This window comes from Elephas maximus, chromosome 20 (assembly GCF_024166365.1).
Source record: "Elephas maximus indicus isolate mEleMax1 chromosome 20, mEleMax1 primary haplotype, whole genome shotgun sequence".
In the NCBI taxonomy this organism is placed as follows: Eukaryota; Metazoa; Chordata; class Mammalia; order Proboscidea; family Elephantidae; genus Elephas; species Elephas maximus.
The window spans coordinates 18,252,299-18,269,831 of NC_064838.1; the positions used below are offsets into that span (position 1 = coordinate 18,252,299).

At 41.2% G+C, this 17,533-nt stretch overlaps 1 protein-coding gene across 10 annotated transcripts in view; it reads right to left on the reverse strand.

The window, feature by feature from the left end:
• Window positions 1–17,533, reverse strand: part of FOXP1 (forkhead box P1) — a 416,711-nt gene that overhangs the window by 74,533 nt on the left and 324,645 nt on the right. For all 10 annotated transcript variants that reach the window (XM_049862995.1, XM_049862989.1, XM_049862991.1 and 7 more), the window contains 2 exons: window positions 17,264–17,417; window positions 11,642–11,846 (listed from right to left, as the gene is read on the reverse strand). In XM_049862995.1, coding sequence (XP_049718952.1) covers window positions 11,642–11,846; window positions 17,264–17,417 — 359 coding nt within the window. The remainder of the gene's footprint in view (window positions 1–11,641; window positions 11,847–17,263; window positions 17,418–17,533) is intronic.

Genomic DNA, 17,533 nt, shown 5'->3' on the forward strand with positions numbered 1-17,533 from the left:
AGCACCTGAAACATGCTTAGAACTTTGTAAGTTTCTGCAGGATGAATGGATACACGCTGGTACTGTGAAGTGATTTCTGTCCTGTTGAGGAACACACTTCTGTAGAACTCTGAACAACGTCCCATTTGTCCTTGTTAAGTTACTTTTTACTGCTGTCTGTGCCATCTTCTAATTTATTCAAACGCCACTGGATTCTTCCAGCTTTTGGCGTCAATTTTTTTCTAATTAAAGCAAATTGCCATTTATTTCTCACACTGATCTTTAACACGAGACATCTTGTTCTTGCCGTAAATATGACTCATATGGGAAAATGTAAGTTGAATATAGGGGCTGATATGTACCAGAATGTTTCCATCAATACTTCAGATAGAAAAGTGGAGACAGAGTCCTTACTGCAGATGCCTGCCTGAGTCTACGGTCTACAGTAATCATTTCCACAGAGTATTAACCTTCTGGATGCCTGACCTGATATTCCACCAGATGACTCAAATGGTCCTCTTAAAAGCAAACACCACATCATTTACACAAACACTTTAGGGTTTTCTTTCCTTTTGCCATAATATACCTTCAAACACTTTAAACATTCAAAATCCATATGTAAAATACATATACCCAAAAAATCCTTCAAAGATATACCTCAAAGAAATTTAAAAAAAAGAGGGAGAAAGAAAAAAAGACATTAGTTTGTGGAATGACTTCCTTGAATACTCTAAAATAAAATCTGAAGGTCGTGTGTCTCTTTGTTTAGGGAAGTCTTACAGGTAGTATAAATATCACCAGCTACAGTTGCTATGGGGTCTGTTTGTTTACCAAACAAGAACACAAATAGTTACACAAAAGCACAACAACATTTGGGTGTATAAATGGAGAAGGGGCTTTGCATCCTGGTAAATTTTCCAAAGTGCTTTTTAAAATATCCCTATTTTTCACCTTATTCACTGGCAAATCCTGTTTGCTTGACTCTCCTTTTGCATTCTAACACCTCCAGCAAATGTTTTGCTCTCACATTGCTGAGGTTGATCGATTTTTTTTCCCCTTTTTTATTTTAAGTTGGAAAACTAAAATATTAGGCCAACAATCCAAACTGTACAACAAAAATAGTTTTTGCAACTAAAACCAAGGGGGAAAAAAAGAACAACAGAAACCACATAGTTTATAGAGGAATTCTAGTACAGGCATGTAGTCCTTACATTGAGTTAATCCTTGAACAACCACCCAGAAAGGTCTGTACTTTGTTGTGTTGTATTTTTTTTTAACTGACTTTCTATAAACCGAGGGTGTTTCATGCACCAGAATTATACCTGCTGAGTTAACCATGTGCTTGTGAGAATGAAGGAGGAAGAGAGGAAACCAGCAAAGCTGTGCTGGCATTTCTTCTCAGTTGAATGTTAGTGTGTACATGCACTGTGTACGCACACTGTAACTCAGATCTACAACCAAACTACAGAAGAGGCTGGTGCTAGCCGAAGCCTCCTTTTCACACTACATTGACCACAGTACCCACAAGGCACAGCTTCGATGCCTTTCTATGAATGGGACAGATTGCCATATGGATGAAGACACACTAAACAAGCTGTACAACTCTTGGTAACATGTGCCCAGGGGACCGTCCCATATTAACACCACCTGGGCTATAGCAATTGTGCTCTGTATGTGCGGTGGCACCGAGGATCCCATCAGGATGTGATTTTAAGTACTCACCAAAAGGGAAAATTACAGTTAAGAGAATTCTCTGGCTAGCGTATCTGTTGCTCAATTCCCAAAATAGTTCCCCCAAGGAATGGTTATCTTCTGTATTCACACAGGCAGAAATGACAAGCTGGAACACATATTAACAATTTCCCTTTGTGAGCTTCCTCTATTGTTTTAATGAGGAGAATATACTTTATAATATACTTAGGCCTTGACTGATTACCAAGGGGGGTGGAATAAAGAACTTTAGGAGTGCCGTACATATGTAATGCCTTCATTTGCATTACCCAAGTGAGCTGCAGTGTGGCAGCTCCCCAGGAAAGAGCTATGGAGCCGACTTCGGGGTAACACCAGCACAAAAAAGCATCTTTCTAAACCCTGAAAAACAGCTACACGTTTCTATTTAAGCCTCTTGCATAGGCATCTCCATGCCTCCGCCCCGCCCCCATCACCTGGCCCATTATTGGAATAAGAACATGGGTGTCCCAGTCATCATTTAAGATGACAGAATAACACCAGGATTTTTCCAGGCCACATGGCCTTCCCTAGACCCTTGGCTTCCCTTTCCACTTTTGAATGCTGCCAAAGAAAATTTTCTATTCATTTCATCCTAAGGGGTAAGTGGGTGCATTTCAATAAGAACCTTTCACAGGTAAAAGTGCAAAACTCAGTACCATCGCCAATGCTGTGGGTTCCCAAAGATCTGGTTCCCACTGTTCACCTGCCACACGCGCCCTCGGTGCAGAAAAAGTGCAGAGAAACAAAGCTGGTGGGTATGTGGGAGGAGGGGGCAGGCCCTTCCATACGAGCACAAACACCAGTAAAATGGTCGGGTGCCAAACAGGGATTTGGCAGAGAAACCATGAGAGCATCCAGCAACACATCAGCAAACAATGTTTACCCTATATAGGGTGAGAGAACAGGGTGGGAAATCCGGCACAATGGACACGAAATGCCCTGCAGTTAAAGCTTGTATCATGTCATGTCCTAAACGGAAAAAAAAATGAAAATCAACTGAATTAAAGAAAAATGTATAAAATGAACCCATGATGCCATTTTATGGGAAAGCATTTACCATTTAAACACAATAAACAGGAAAAGACTTACAGAGTCTAAGGATGCTGTGTTACGGTAAAAGACACTTTCTAAAGGTAAGACACAACAGCTGTTAGAAAGCAATGGCGGAGTTTTCTTCTTTAATCTCCCACAAAGTGAAGAGTCCAAAAAACCCATAAACCTATCCCTTATGGCATCTCCATGTTTTAAGAATTTCGTCCTCTTCCCCTCCTGGCATGTGTGAATGACAGGCCACACAGCACGTGCCACAGTGCCCTGAAGAACCTTCCCTCCCGCATGTAAAACCCAGAAGCAATTGATTTTAAGCAATGAGACAAGTGGTTCACACCTCTTCAAACATGATGGTCACGAGGCCCCCAAAGCATGCGTGGGGTACAAAATGTTGCTCAAGCCCCAGGGTGCATCTTTCTGACAAAAGCAGGGCCATTTTTTGCCTAAATAGGTGACTTCCTGGACAGGCAGACGTGGGGCAGGTGACGCTGCCAGGAGTCTGCTCAGGAGTGGAAATAAGCACCTGTAGGGTTGCTATGAGTTGGAATCGACTGGACGGCACTGGGTTTGGTTTTGGTTTGGTTTACTTTAGGTTTCTGCAGCTGGCCACACGCACTTCTCATTCCTGTCACCTATAGAATCTGACAGAGCATGCCTGCCCTGCTATCCAGATTTTCTACTACACTGTCCCCCTGTTTCCAGCCTCCTGACTTCCCTCCTAAAAAAGGACTGGCAGCAATTAACTGTTTTTGGCTTCTCCTAAACTATTGGTGAGCAGACAGCTTTTTGGCCTCTGGCTATAATCCTTGGAGGTTATGGCCTGGTCTTGATGCCCAAACTTTACCCCCTGGGGACTCAAATCCAGTAGGTCTGGGTGGAGTCAACATGTTCTAATCAGCCAGCCTGGGAACCATCAAAACACAGCAATTGTTGCAAAGACTTGAGGGTCAGGGAGACCTGCGTCCCACCCAGTACCCAGCCTGGCCCCTAAATAGCTGCGTGTCTTGCGCAAGGTATAAAATCTTTCTGGGCCCCAGCTACACCATTTGTATAAAGGGGATGGCGACTGTAAAGATGAAATGGGAAAATTAAAAAAAAAAAAAAAAAAATGAAGCCCAAAGCCGTCGAGTCGATTCAGACTCATAGCGACCTACAGGAAAGCGTAGAACCACTAAGTGATTGTAAAGATTAAATGAGAAAATCAACAGCAAGTCCTGTATCAAGTTGTCTGTGCACTGTGTACAGCACAAAGTAATAGCTCGATAAATGCTGGCTGCATCATCATCACCATCACATGTCAGGTACTGGGTCCTTCCGTTCCCACGCCTAATTTTGGAGATGAGTATCATTTCCTTCTTCTTAGACAAAAGGAAACAGAACCATAAAGAGTTTGTGCCACTTGCCCGTGATCACAGGCGTAGGGTTTATTCACTCCTTGGCTCCACTGGACCAGTGGTAAAGCTTGAAAAGAGGAGCAAATAAGTCCTGCCCCTCCAAAAATGTTACCTCTGCTCTGTTGGTTCGCACGAGAATGGCAAGCCACTAGCTTTACGGAGTGAGTATGTCTCAGATGTTAACCAACTTTATCAGGAAAAACCCTGTCCTTTCCGACAGTGCCATAAACCCAGTAAAGGAAGCATGCTACTTGCACTGCTTCTCAAACTTGAATGTGCATGCCAATCCCTGGGGTGTTGTTAAAATGCAGACTGAGATTCAGCAGATCTGGGGTGGGGCTAACCCGCTGCCATCTAATCCGTTACAACTCACAGTGACCCTGTAGAACAGAGGAGAACTGCCCCACGGAGTTTCCCAGGAGCAGCTGGTGGATTCTAACTGCCACCCTTTTGGCTAGCCGGCCTTTTGGTTAAGTATCTCCTTAACCACTGTGCCGGGGGTGGGGCTAGAGACTGTTTCTAACCAGCTCTCAGATGATGCCAAAGCTGTTATCTACTGACTTTGAGTAGCAGGAGTCTAGGGTTCATATAATAAATACAAATTCCCACACCCCAGATCAGACAAGGGAATCCAAGTCTCCATGGGAGAGACCTAGGAAGCAGTATGTTTACTAAGTGGCTTGGGAGAATGTTGTTGTTACTGTTGTGTGTTGTTGATTCCTACTCATGGTGACCCCACGTGACAGGGCAGAACTGCCAGTAGGGATTCCTAGGCTGTAATCTTTGTGCGAGCCACTGGGTAGGTTTGAGCCATGGACTTTTCAGTTAGCGGGTGAACGCTTAACCACTGTGCCCCCAGGGAATCTGGGAAACACGGAACAAAGCCTATGGTCAGCAAATGGTTGGCACACTTTTTTCTGAAAAGGGCCAGAGAGTCAGTATCTTTGGCTTGTGGGCCACATGGTTTTCGCTGCAACTTCTCCAGTCTGCCATTATAATGTGAAAGCAGCCAGGAACAATAAGTAAATGAATAAGTGTGACTGTGTTCCAATAAAGCTTTATTTACAAAAATAAACAGCGGGTGGAAATTAGTCCATATACCAAAATTTGCCAACCCCTGTTACAGACCATTTGTCTCACTGTACATTGATAGAAAGTACCAGGAGCCATTTTGAAGGGTGTAGAGACAATCTTGACTTCAGGTTCTGCAAAATGCTCTAAGGGGAGAGAAAAATTCGGGGTAGCTAGCTTGTTTTAAGTGCTTCAAAGCAAAAGAACTGCAAAAGAAATTATTATCTGGTTTTTGAAAAACACACAAAAAACCTGAAATGAGGAAGAGCAATTCAGTTAATGGGAGGGGGCAGTCTGACCCACAGCTGATTACGGGCAGTGTTTTGTTCCACTGTACACGGGGATACCGTGTGTCAGGGGCCTACCTGACGGCAGCTATCAGTAACAACAACAAAAGCCTACTGCTGAAACTTCTGGCTCAATAGGAAATAAGGCTCTAAATATGAATGTAAAAATATGTAAAATTTACATGCTTGTGTATCTGGGACAGCTCTGAAACTAAGCTTCTAGAACTTCTGCAAGTAAAGCAAGAGCACCAATACTTACTCATCAACACAGAATTTAGTTTAAAAAAAAAAAAATGAAAAGAAAAAGGCACATCGGACATGTCCACATTTCAAAGTTCCTTGCCTTCTGAAATAGCTGGGCCAGTTAACACAACTGTTACTGTTATATAGTCAAATACATGGCAATATGTCAAGAAGCCACAAATCAAAAACAGAGACTGTGTATCAAGTGGAACTGTCTAAAAGCACACTAGCCAAGCAAAAACCTTCAGGGGTTATTTGAAGGCAGCTGTCAACTGTGGGGAAACCCTGGTGGCGTAGTGGTTAAGTGCTACGGCTGTTAACCAAGAGACTGGCACTTCAAATCCGCCAGGCGCTTCTTGGAAACTCTATGGGGCAGTTGTACTCCGTCCTATAGGGTTGCTATGAGTCGGAATCGACTCGATGGCAGTTGGTTTGGGTTTTTTTTTTTTTGGTCAACTGTGCAGTGCAGAAAACATAAGCAACTGGAATACGTGGGGCTATGTCAGTAAATGCAAATCAAAATGCAGGAAGGAATATCGTGATTGGGTGGAAGGTGGGTTATAGAGATGTGGTGGTTTGGGTCACCTGTTTCTGAGAACAGTATGATGGCCTCAAGGAAAGCTGAGGCTGATCATCCCAGATCTTTCCAGTTTAAAGGAACCTCTTTCCCCTAAATGCTTAAGGAAGCCTTGGAACAAATAGCTGGAGGAGCGATTAATCTGAGAAACACCCAAGAAATAAAACATCTACTAATGGTACTTTAGAGTCCCTGGGTTGCTCAAACAACTAAGCGGTCTATTACTAGCTGCAAGGTTGGTGGTTCGAACACACCCAGAGGCGTGTTGGGAAACAAACAGGTCTGGCTTCTGAAAGGTCACAGCCTTGAAAACTCTATGGAGCGTTCTACTCTGCACACATGGGGTTGCCATGAGTCAGAATTGACTGGACAGCAACTAACAACAACAGTGGTAGCTGAACTAAAGCAAAAAGCTGGGAAGAATCAGAAAAAGGAGTCCTACTGACCTGGATTAAAGAGGACAGCTGCAAAAGGATGAAGGCCATACGACGTGCTCAGTGAGAAAGTCAAGGTTCACACAGCAGCAAGGCAAGTGAGGAAACTTTTCAAGGAGAAAGAGGCTTGTTTTGCATTTGCCTTCTGAAAATCCTACACGGGGTTCATTTTTGCACTTTATATGATGTTTCAGACTGTTAAGGATTTGTATTTTGCAAATCCCAGCCCTCCCCTTCTTGAAAGGCTAGTAACTATTTGCATCCACCTTAAAAATGGAAACACTTGGATCTTCCTTTAAATGCAGTGGTTTGCACACAGAAGATTCATTCAATAAATGTTGTCTTGAAATGTTCTTTCAGGAACATTGATTTTAACCTAATCATAATTAAGTATTTACTTATAAGCTCAATGGAAATTCTAAAAGCTATTTTATAAACTAAAAGACAGACCTGGTTTGGGATCTTGGATAGTCCCCTAACCAGTTCCATGACCTAGGTCAGTTATTTAATCTCTACAACTCAGCTTCTTTACCTGTAAAATGGGTGTAATAAGCACACAGGTGATCAGGTGGATTAAAATGAGACATCGCTATCCAAGTGTTTGGCATAGAGGAGGAGCTGATTAAACGTAAGTTCCCTTCTCCTTCCCCCTGTGCACTATAATATAATGTGATATTTAGAATTTTAATTCAGGCAATTACTTAAGTAGTAATTGCTATTTGTATTTACATAGCTGCTTTGATCCAAGAAGCTCAAAGGGCTTTACTAAATTTAGCATTTTAATAAATGTTTTATTTGCATTCTGTTGATTTTGTTTACCCACACCAAAACTTGGAATTTCCTAAAAGGAGACAGTCAGACAACTTAAGGAAACAAGACGTTATCTTTGTGTTTACAGGTATCCCAGGCTTCAGATCTGTCTATCCACCTATGAAGTCAAGACTCCCTGCTCCTGTGGAACACAGTGACAGTCAGAGGCATGAAAGTGCTGTCTTCCGCTTGCAGCTCCTTTTAGCTTCTGCCCACTGACCTTGATCCCCACCACACTTCTCTCAGGCCCAGACAACAGAGGTATGTTTATTGCGTCAATGAATTTATCTATAATCAGAACAATAAACGTTATTAAATTGTCAGGAGAAAATCAAAGCACGAAGTGTGGCGCCAGTCTTGAACTCTAATGATGCTGAGTGGCAGTGATTGTACAGGGACAGGATCTTAACAAGCCTCGATTCCAGCCCTGGCACCCGCCTCACAAATCACACGGGCCGCTCCTCCCGTAACAGTGCTGAATATTGATAAATGCCTCTACCCTGCGCAACAGAGAAGTGGGTTTCTACTGGCAATCTTTACCAAAGTGTTTTTTCCCTTCTCTACACTCAAGGGTTTACCCTGAATGATTTAATTATAATTTTCCCTGTGTAAGACAAATTAAAGAGGAGAGTGGGAGTGCCGTGCCAAGCACATTATTTATCTCCTTAACAGATTGCAGCTCACCAAACCCCAGGGCTGCTGCTGCTGCGGCGGCTGCTCACAAGCACCAGCAAACTGCACGGGGACCAGAGCGGGGATGAAGGAGGTTTCCAAAGTGCACAGAAGTATGCGGCCCACTGGAGATGACTGGACATCTCACTACTTTAGAAATGACCACAGAACAGCTCTCAGGACACTGCCTTTGGCTAAGAGATTTTCACAGACAGCACTCACAAACCCTTTCTGAAAGACTTCTTAAAGCTGCTACCCTGAGATTGAGTATGTGACGCTACGTTATTCTTCAGTGTGGCAGGTGTTCCTGCTTATTTGGATTCTGTTCCATGAGAATGGAGAGAAAAGGAATAATACACAGTCTGACATGGTTGGTTGTCTCGTAAATTTCACAAGTGCATTGGTGAGTATGGGATGAAAACTTCTCCAAGGCAGTGACAAGAAACCTGAGACAAAGGACAGCTCAGGGTAGAAGTGAAAACATCCTTTTGTAGTGGAAGTTTTTTTTAAAAAACAACAAAACATTTTCCACTATTTAAACAGGATATCACCATATGTGATTTTATAATTAACCATAATAAGCTAATGCAACAGAGTATTTATTCTAAATCTCAAACCAAACCCATTGCTGTAAGTCAGTTCCGACTCATGATGACCCCATAGGACAGAGGAGAGCTGCCCCATAGGGTTTTCAAGGCTGTAATCTTTACGGGAGCAGAATGCCACATCTTTCTCCCGCAGAGCAGCTAGAGGGTTCAAATCGCCAACCTTTCAGTTAGCAGCCGAGTGCTGGTCTCCTTACTATTTACTCTAAGTACCTATATATACATAAAACTGGCTAATACTTGATTTTTAATACTCAACTGCAACCCCTTAACATTTGTGAATTATCTGTAACTTAGGGTGCTCATTTGTGTTGTTGGCTACGTCAGTTAAAACGTGCTGACCGGGATTTTCTTTTAATCCAGGCATGTCTAGTAACAAACTGAGAGAGTCAAAAGATTAAACAGTGGCATAGAATTCTGTAGTTTCTTCTCCTTTGCCCTGTATAGCTGGGAAGACTCAACCTGTTTCTATATCCAGGGTGAGTAAGGATCCTTGAAGTCTGAATCCTTTTCTGATCCATATTCTAATTTTGGCACGTAGTGTAACGAAGATTAAGCCCAACTTTTGTGTAGACAAATAAGGACCATAAAAAAAGCAATCAAACAAACTTAAGTCTTCTAGAATTAGACTGTCTCTTAGATCCACTCACATTCAAACATGCCTTCAGACGTGAAAAGGACTATTCTTTTTCCACTTGCATCATTGCTAATCTATCACCTGATTGTAGATATATACCCTTTTAGAATGAGACTGAGCACAGCACATCTAAACAAGAAGAGTTTTCTGTGTCACGGAAAATCTGTGCAGGCTCCACAACGACCGCCGAGACTGCAACACATAGCTTAAGTGCATCAGTCGGCATTTTTCAGCCTGTGGTCCCTGCTCTGCCTAGGGATAAAGACGTAATTCAATCACTCTGCAGTAAATGCCTGGTACCAACCTTAGGACATCGAAATCAAGTACAGCAAAAGACAGCCTAGGACCTGTCTTTAAAGCTATCTAAGGTTTTCTATTTTGGAAAAAAAAAAAAATGACAAAGACAACATAAGAGATTATAAGGCAAAAGCTAAGACTGACGGCCAGACATACATATGTCTCTTTACTGCAAACAACAGAAGCCATATTCTACCCAATGGCTCCAAAGTGAGTCCCACTCTCCACCATTCTCTTCTTCAAACTCAACTTAACTGATATTTTTAAAGCACCTTTGAGTTCTTCTTAGGTCTGCCACAGTAGTTCCTAAACTACCTTCAGAGGGTACTTGTAATTTTGGTCAAAACATATATAGTACCCTTTTCTCTAGAAACTTCTCATGGTTTTATACTTAAATGTAGTCTGTGTGTGTGTGTATGTGCGTATACACGCACACATAGAGTAAAACCTGCCTGAGTCAGAACCTGTGTAAGGTGGAAACCTGTCAGAGAAGGAAAACTCAAATATTTTCCACTAAAATAGGCAAAAGAAAAATGGTTAAGACTACATCCTGTCAAAGGTGGAACACTTGCAAGACCCGGAAAAACCAGGCAGTCCCATAGAGTTCCAGCTCTCAAAGGTTTCACTATGCATATATGTTGTATACACATATACATATTTTTTCCTTCAGATGATATTTCCTGTGATTACTGATCTTTACATAGATAAGATTTTACAAGTATAAAGGTACACATCTATTAAACCAGTAGCTTTCTTAATGCTCGATATTTTGAGAAATTATATTTGTGACTGCTTACCTGAAAAATATAAAAAACTTTCCGAGTCATTTTTATTAAAAACAAAATACAGAGTTTGTTTTTTTTCTTGATGGAATCACATTTACTACTACGTATCACTTCTAAAGTTTCTTTTCCTGTTTGCAGGAGCTCTGTGTATGAAATATATAGGGCACAGTGTAAAAATAAGCAAACTGAAAATAAAAAGTTTTCAGTTTTAGGAGCATCACACATTCCACTTTTGAAATGCATTTCACCAGCAGTATTAATGCTTCTAGATGCTAAGACACACCAACATGAAGTAACAGGTTCATTTTCTTAGAACACCATGCAAACATTACGTACTCTGGATCTTTAAAACAACCTCAGCCTCAACTAATTTTCATGTGAAGCTCAGAGCAATTTTAAAAAAGTCAAATTCTAAACAGGAATATAGCAGTTGAGACAATGCTACAATATATTCCATGACCTCCCATAATCAGTTCAGACAATGCTACAAAGTATCCTATGACATCTCATGATCAGTTGAGACGATGCCACAATATATCCTATGAGCAGGAGAACATGTGCTTACCGAGTGTCTTATATGAAAAAGGCCATGTGCTTTGGAGACACAACTAAGAAAAAGATGAGCTCCCTGCCTTCAAGGAGCACACTACAGAGTGGTGCAAGTTCTATCTTTTCTTGCAGTGTGATTCAGAATTGCCCACAGCAGACACTACCATTCCCTTCAAACGCGTTTACAGCCAAGGAATTCAGCTTGTAATGAAGTGAGTGTTTGGCAGGAAGAGTAGGTCTGGAAGCCTGGAAATCCAACCCATCCAATGAGAAACTAAAAGACTGTTGCCTGGGTTCCTAAGCACAGGGGAGATCTGCACTAGTGCTAATTCCGTGTTGAAAAGGTGAAAATAATTAGATGCTTCACACCCAACTATACTGAATAAATTCTTAAGTAATTATATGCACATTCAAGTCACGTGGATCCAATTAGGGCTCACGAAGATATGGAGAGGCAAGGCCACCCACCCCCTCCCATGTTAAAGACAGCTTTGGACACATGTCAGTGGCTGGTCCCTACCTCTCCCTCTTGGGAGTGTGGACGGAGAGCTGTCCATTTGTGGAGGCGTGCGGGTTTATTATTAAGGAGGTCTTGGAAGGTGCAGAGGAAGAGACACACGTCGTGGTCAGATCCAAACTGCTGTGATTGTTGCCTGTGGTTTCTTCTGCAGTATGAGCGCTTGTCACTTCTTTCCAGAGCTGCTGCAGTTCTGTTGGAATCATGCCTGAAACAAACAAATTGGATAATTAAATCAATTAACAGCTAATTCCGTCCTCTTCAAACAGTAATTAAATCAAAGAGTCAGTAAACAAAGCCTAGTGTTAGGGGTTTTTGTGTGTGTGTGTGTGTGTAGTTTTTTTCCCCTTCCCAACTAAGGCAAATACGGTAATGACAACCATGTCCTCCTACTGAGCAGCCGAGTTGAAGTGCCCTCATCACACATAAAATACACTCAAGAAAAGGCTTCAAATGCCGTTACTTTGCATCCCAACTGCTGGCTCTCAATTTTTGAGGGGGGGAAAATAAAGTGGATAGATGTTATCTTATTTTTAGACACAAAGAAGGGCTCAAAATAAATGTGTTCAACTATACTATTATGACAACATGAACCATAAAATGAATAATTTTTGTGCTTAAGTCTTAAATGATGACAAATAGCTTTGTTATTAAATATAGTTTTTATTAATCACTTTTAGACATAAATTATGAATTCCTATCGTCTTGCTGAAATGCTTTTCAACTTTTAACAGTCAAATTGATTATACTATGATTATTTCATTAACACACCTATCTTCCTCATTAATTTTGGTTTCTAATTGATGGATGTGTCTACTGAAAAACTGTGTAACTTTTTATATAAGTAACACTATTATTACCGTCATTTCTTAGATCAGTGCTAATGAACCATTTCAGAACAAAACAAAAACGTAAAATAAACTTGAAGTAATAAAGCTCTCTTGTGTTTTCAGGGGGCCAAAATGGACATGTTATTTTAAGAAGTAAGTGTAAACCTGTTATTTCCCCAAGAAGAGATACAATCAGAATGCCAATCTCATTATTGTGGGCCTCTTAACCTTTATTCTGGGGGCGGGGGAGGGGGGCAACCCTCTACAGCCCAGGATTTCCAAATCCTACCTCAACCCATATTCTGGAGCATCCATGCAAAGAAAAGCATTCTTAATGGCTACTAACAACAACGACAACAAAACAACAACAGCTTCTTTTGAAAGGACCCCTACAAAAATCATAAACCCTGTACATCAGAAAGCAATCCCGTGGTTAGAAATGGACGTCTGGATCGCAGTTCATTGTTTCAACCAACTATACCACAGCTATCCTAGGAAGCCTGCCATTTTCTGACTATATAGCAGCAGCCGAAACAGGCCTGTTTCTTGACAAACCTCAGGTATTGAATTAAAAAAGAGGGCTGTGTGCATTATATTCATTTGAAACACATAATAAAAAATGCCAAGGTCTAAATTTAATTTATTTTTGTCATTTAGAATACAATGGATAGATAATCATCTCAACGTGATCAGCCAAACATCTTTACTTTGCTAAACTGTTAAAGATTTTAATTATGCTAGCATTGGAGAGCACTGGTCTAATGAGGCGACGGACTCCAGAGAATCCGAGTGGTTAAGAACTGTGAAATGAGTCTGATAGGATTTTTTTATATTCACCGTGGGTCGTTTGCATATCAAAGAGGAGTAAATTATTGCACAGCAGACCAATAACCTTCCCCGCCTTTCTGAGAGTAGCGTTAACAAAAACAGTTGGTCTCTCCCTAACGGTTCTCCTAGAAAAAGTCCAAATGCTCAAGTATTTGCAATTAATGTACGTTTAAAGGAGGCTTCAGATGATACATTAAGCGGTCAGACAGTCTTAGAACCCAGCCTCGACAGCCAAGTTGGGCTTCTTCTCCCTTCATAAAAATCAAATGCCAATTATATTTTGATGGATTTTGTCCCAAATGAGCATTCAGTTATTAAGCATATTCAATTATTGCTTGTCCCCTGAAATGAGACCTTGGAGGCAAATTAAACAAAGGGAAAGGTCACTACACAATCCCATGTCCGGTTCTGCTGCATCTGGGCTATGATTTTCAAACACTTTGCAGAGTGACAAGTGGGATGTGTTTGGAGCTAACAGGCTTGCCAGCACTCTCTGCATACCAACAATTACCTGTGAACATGGCTGACTCTCGGACCACTGTTTACACAATTGAAACAATAGTGAATAGGCTTGTGGTCTGTTGATGACAGCATAGTGATATGAAACCACACAATCTGACACCTATTTTTATTTTCTAGGGAGTAAACATATGAAAGGAACAAGCCACCTATTTTTTAACTCAAACTAACTGATTTCTGGGTCAGTTGCCTGGGAGATGGGAAGACAGGAAGAATCCTGTTGTAACAACTGCCTTAACACCTTCCGTCTAAGAATGGCAGAACTTTGAAATTGTTTTAAGAAAGCTGTTTATCCAGCAGGTAAGAAAAAAAAAAAGACAAATGTATTCATCACTTGTTACATCTACAGGGTGCATTACCACAACCCCCACTCTGTTTTGAGTCCAATAGGCTAGCCAATCCGCTTTATCATAAATAGGGAGAAACGGTAAATAAAACAGAACTCACTGAGCAACAACAGGGGTACCTCTGGGTCAAATTACAATGTGATAATTACCTTGAAGAACCTTCTCATCCCACTTACAGAGAGGCTGTCAAGTCGCTCTCTCTCCATCACTGCTGCGCCTTGTTAGTGATGTTAAACTGCTAGTTCAATGAGTGCTATCTACCGAAGGATGCTGTTACTTGACAGCCAAGATCTCATGCGAGAATTAAGACAGATAAAAGGTAAGCTAGTCACTCAGACTAAATGGGTATCAAGTTTCCAGAAAGCAAGACATTTCTTCCAAATTGGCAGAGTAAAAACAATAACACCAAGTTCAACAAATGTATTAGCAGTTACCTTATCAAGGAGGTAAACTTTCTCCTATCAATGGTTTACACTTTAAAAATGATATTCAAAGTGTACTTCTATATGAAATTACTGGTGCTGGAGAGGATCTGATGATTAAAGAGACTAGGGTGAACAACAGGTATGCTAATTATATAAAACAGAGAGAAGGCCCTACTACACCCTTAAAAAAAACCCTTCCATTTCTTAATATAAAGCCTTCAGGAAAAAATAAAGCCCTTCAAAATATTACTCTTTCTCTATTTCTATATTCTGACATTTTCATACATGTTTAAGGTAACTTAGCCACAGCTATGAGCAGGTATGTCAAAAAATCTCCATAATTTTATTATGAAGCAAGCATTACCAGCTTTGTAAAGGCATAACCCCTGTGCCTTGCTACCTTTCTTTTTCCAGGACAACCGGCCCCTTCATTAGAAAAGAAAATGCTGGCACAGATTTAAAAAATGTATGTTGTGGGGACAGCTGACAGATTACTGTTCATGGAACTCAATTTTATAACCCAGGTATCACTGGCTCAAAGACAAACAGAGTTGATCAACCTTTTTTTGTCCTTGTACATCCATACCCAGGTGACCATGTGCAAGCAAGCAGAAAGTTGATTTAAACCTCATAATGACATCAGTTTTAAGCCATCTCCTCTCTGATAAAAAAAAAAAAAAAAATTGTGTTGTAGTCCAACACGACTGAATTTCTCAGGCCACTCTGGGCATGGGGCGGGGCGATAAAACCAATCTCCAGATTCACAAGAGATGGCAGGACACAGGTAGTTCGTTTTACTGCAAGAACCTTACTCCAAAACCCTTTGTATTGACATTTATGTGACCTCGGGCACACATATAGGGACCCCTTATATTTTAAATATGCTTCTTCCTAATGTTGCAGGGCTAAGAGTTCTAGCAGGCTGCTAAGCATATCAATCAATGCCATGACTAGTGAATTACCTACCAGTGGCTCTGATATGTTACTGCAGAGATTACACTCCACGCATCAGCACATTCATTTCTTTGACATTACACATGAGCTTGTCTTGTCACTGCCCAATTGCCCTCTTTTGGACAGCTTAACTGATGTACTATATAACAATGAACCTTAGTGAGCAAACTTAATAGAAGAGGAGCGGTGGGAAAAGATGAGAGAGGTTGAACTTGAGTCCAGTGGGTGTGTCAGAACAGCCTGCAATGTTTCCAACAATAAACCTGAAGGTGTAATTAATGCATGTTATAACATTTTGCAAGCACAAAGATGCAGCAGCCAACGAGAGTCCTTTCTTTTCCTTGCATTGCTTGTTACCAAATCTTCTACTTGGCAACAATGGAGGAGATGCTGGTTATGGACCAAGCACTTAAGCAATAATGGCAGAAATGAGAGGAGGGGCAAGAGGGAAGTTAAAGGGGGAAAAAAGTCCTGGTCTTGCATTAAAAAAACAAAACAAACAAACAAACAACAACAAAAAAAAAACCAGAAGAGACAGAGGCTGGGTGTGGTTGGCGCAACAGAGAACATTCAAATGCAGACATGCCTCACTGGATCCACTTTACACCAACATTACTAAACAAATGACCATCCCTTAAGCAACACCAAGCAAGGGTGGAGGAGGTTCTTCATTTTCAACCTTCTTCAGAAGGCAACTGAATCCAAGTCACCAAAGGCTTTACCTATCAGCATTTACAGCACATAAACACACAGATCCAAACGTATTAGAACTGAAAGGGCTTGGGGACCCTTGAGGAGGCACCTGAAAATCTGCTATACCATGTAAGGATGCCACTTTCCTCTCTCTCTCTCCTTTCTAGTTCTGAACAAACCATTTGCTTTCACATCACACATGCGAAAGTCAGAGTTTCTTGAAACGAGAAGACTTCCGAAAAACAGCTCAAGTTCCCATTTGTTCCTGATGTCCAACACCCTTGGAATAATATGTCAGTGGTTTTCAAAAGTTCACACTAAATTCCATGACATCTTGTTACTTTCCAATGAACCCCAGTTTTTTAAGAACTAGAGATGGAAACGGTTCCTGTCCTGATGAGTGTTGAATTAACTTGCTCAAATATCAAGTCATGTCTTTCTTTAAAAAAAAAAAAAAAAAAAGAAGGAAAGAAAGACAACCAACCAACCACCAAAAAACTCCCACAACTCTGGGTTTTGTTAAAAAAAAAAAATCAATTTTTAATAGTTCACAGAAAAATAAACCCAAATTTCACTTTAGATATTACAAAAAAAAAAAAGGCATTTACAAAATATTACTAAGGTTTAAAATAGAACGAGTTCATGATATAAAGCGTGTCTTAAAATGACTAATAAAAGCCTTTAAGAAAATTCGTATGTGACTCCAAACTGAAAATGCTACAAGATTCAATTAAAATGCCCAGTAAGTACCTAGTAGCATTTTATTCCCTTACTCCAAGAATGTACACCAGTGGGGTCTCTCTGCTACTGCTAAGCTTTCAGTCCACCTTAGTCTTCATCTGAGCGTCGACAAGTACCTTCACTTCTCCGACAGTCCAACGTGACCTTATCCAGCCTATTATTAAAGCTTCCATCTGCATGTTCTAGATGGACGGTTTCCTTAATGATGAGCTGGAGCACACCAGGAGACCCTCCCAAACCCTGCCCAGAGTAGCACAGAGCTGTGCCTCCTGGATAGTCAGCACGTACCTTGAGTAATAGGCTGGAGGGGAAGGGCAGGCTGCCCAGGCTGAATGGTTAGAAGGCCTTGGCGCTGCAAAGACAGGAGGTGTTGCTGCTGTAACTGCTGCATCTGTAAAAGCTGCTGTTGAAAAGCCAACTGCTGGGTAGCCACCTGCTGTTGCTGGAAGAAATCAGGAAGAGAGAGAGAAAAAAAATGAGATGACCACTCCTCGAGGTAAACTAAGAGTATGGATGTTCGAAAACTTGCCATCAGCAGCAGGAACTGACAAGGGTCAC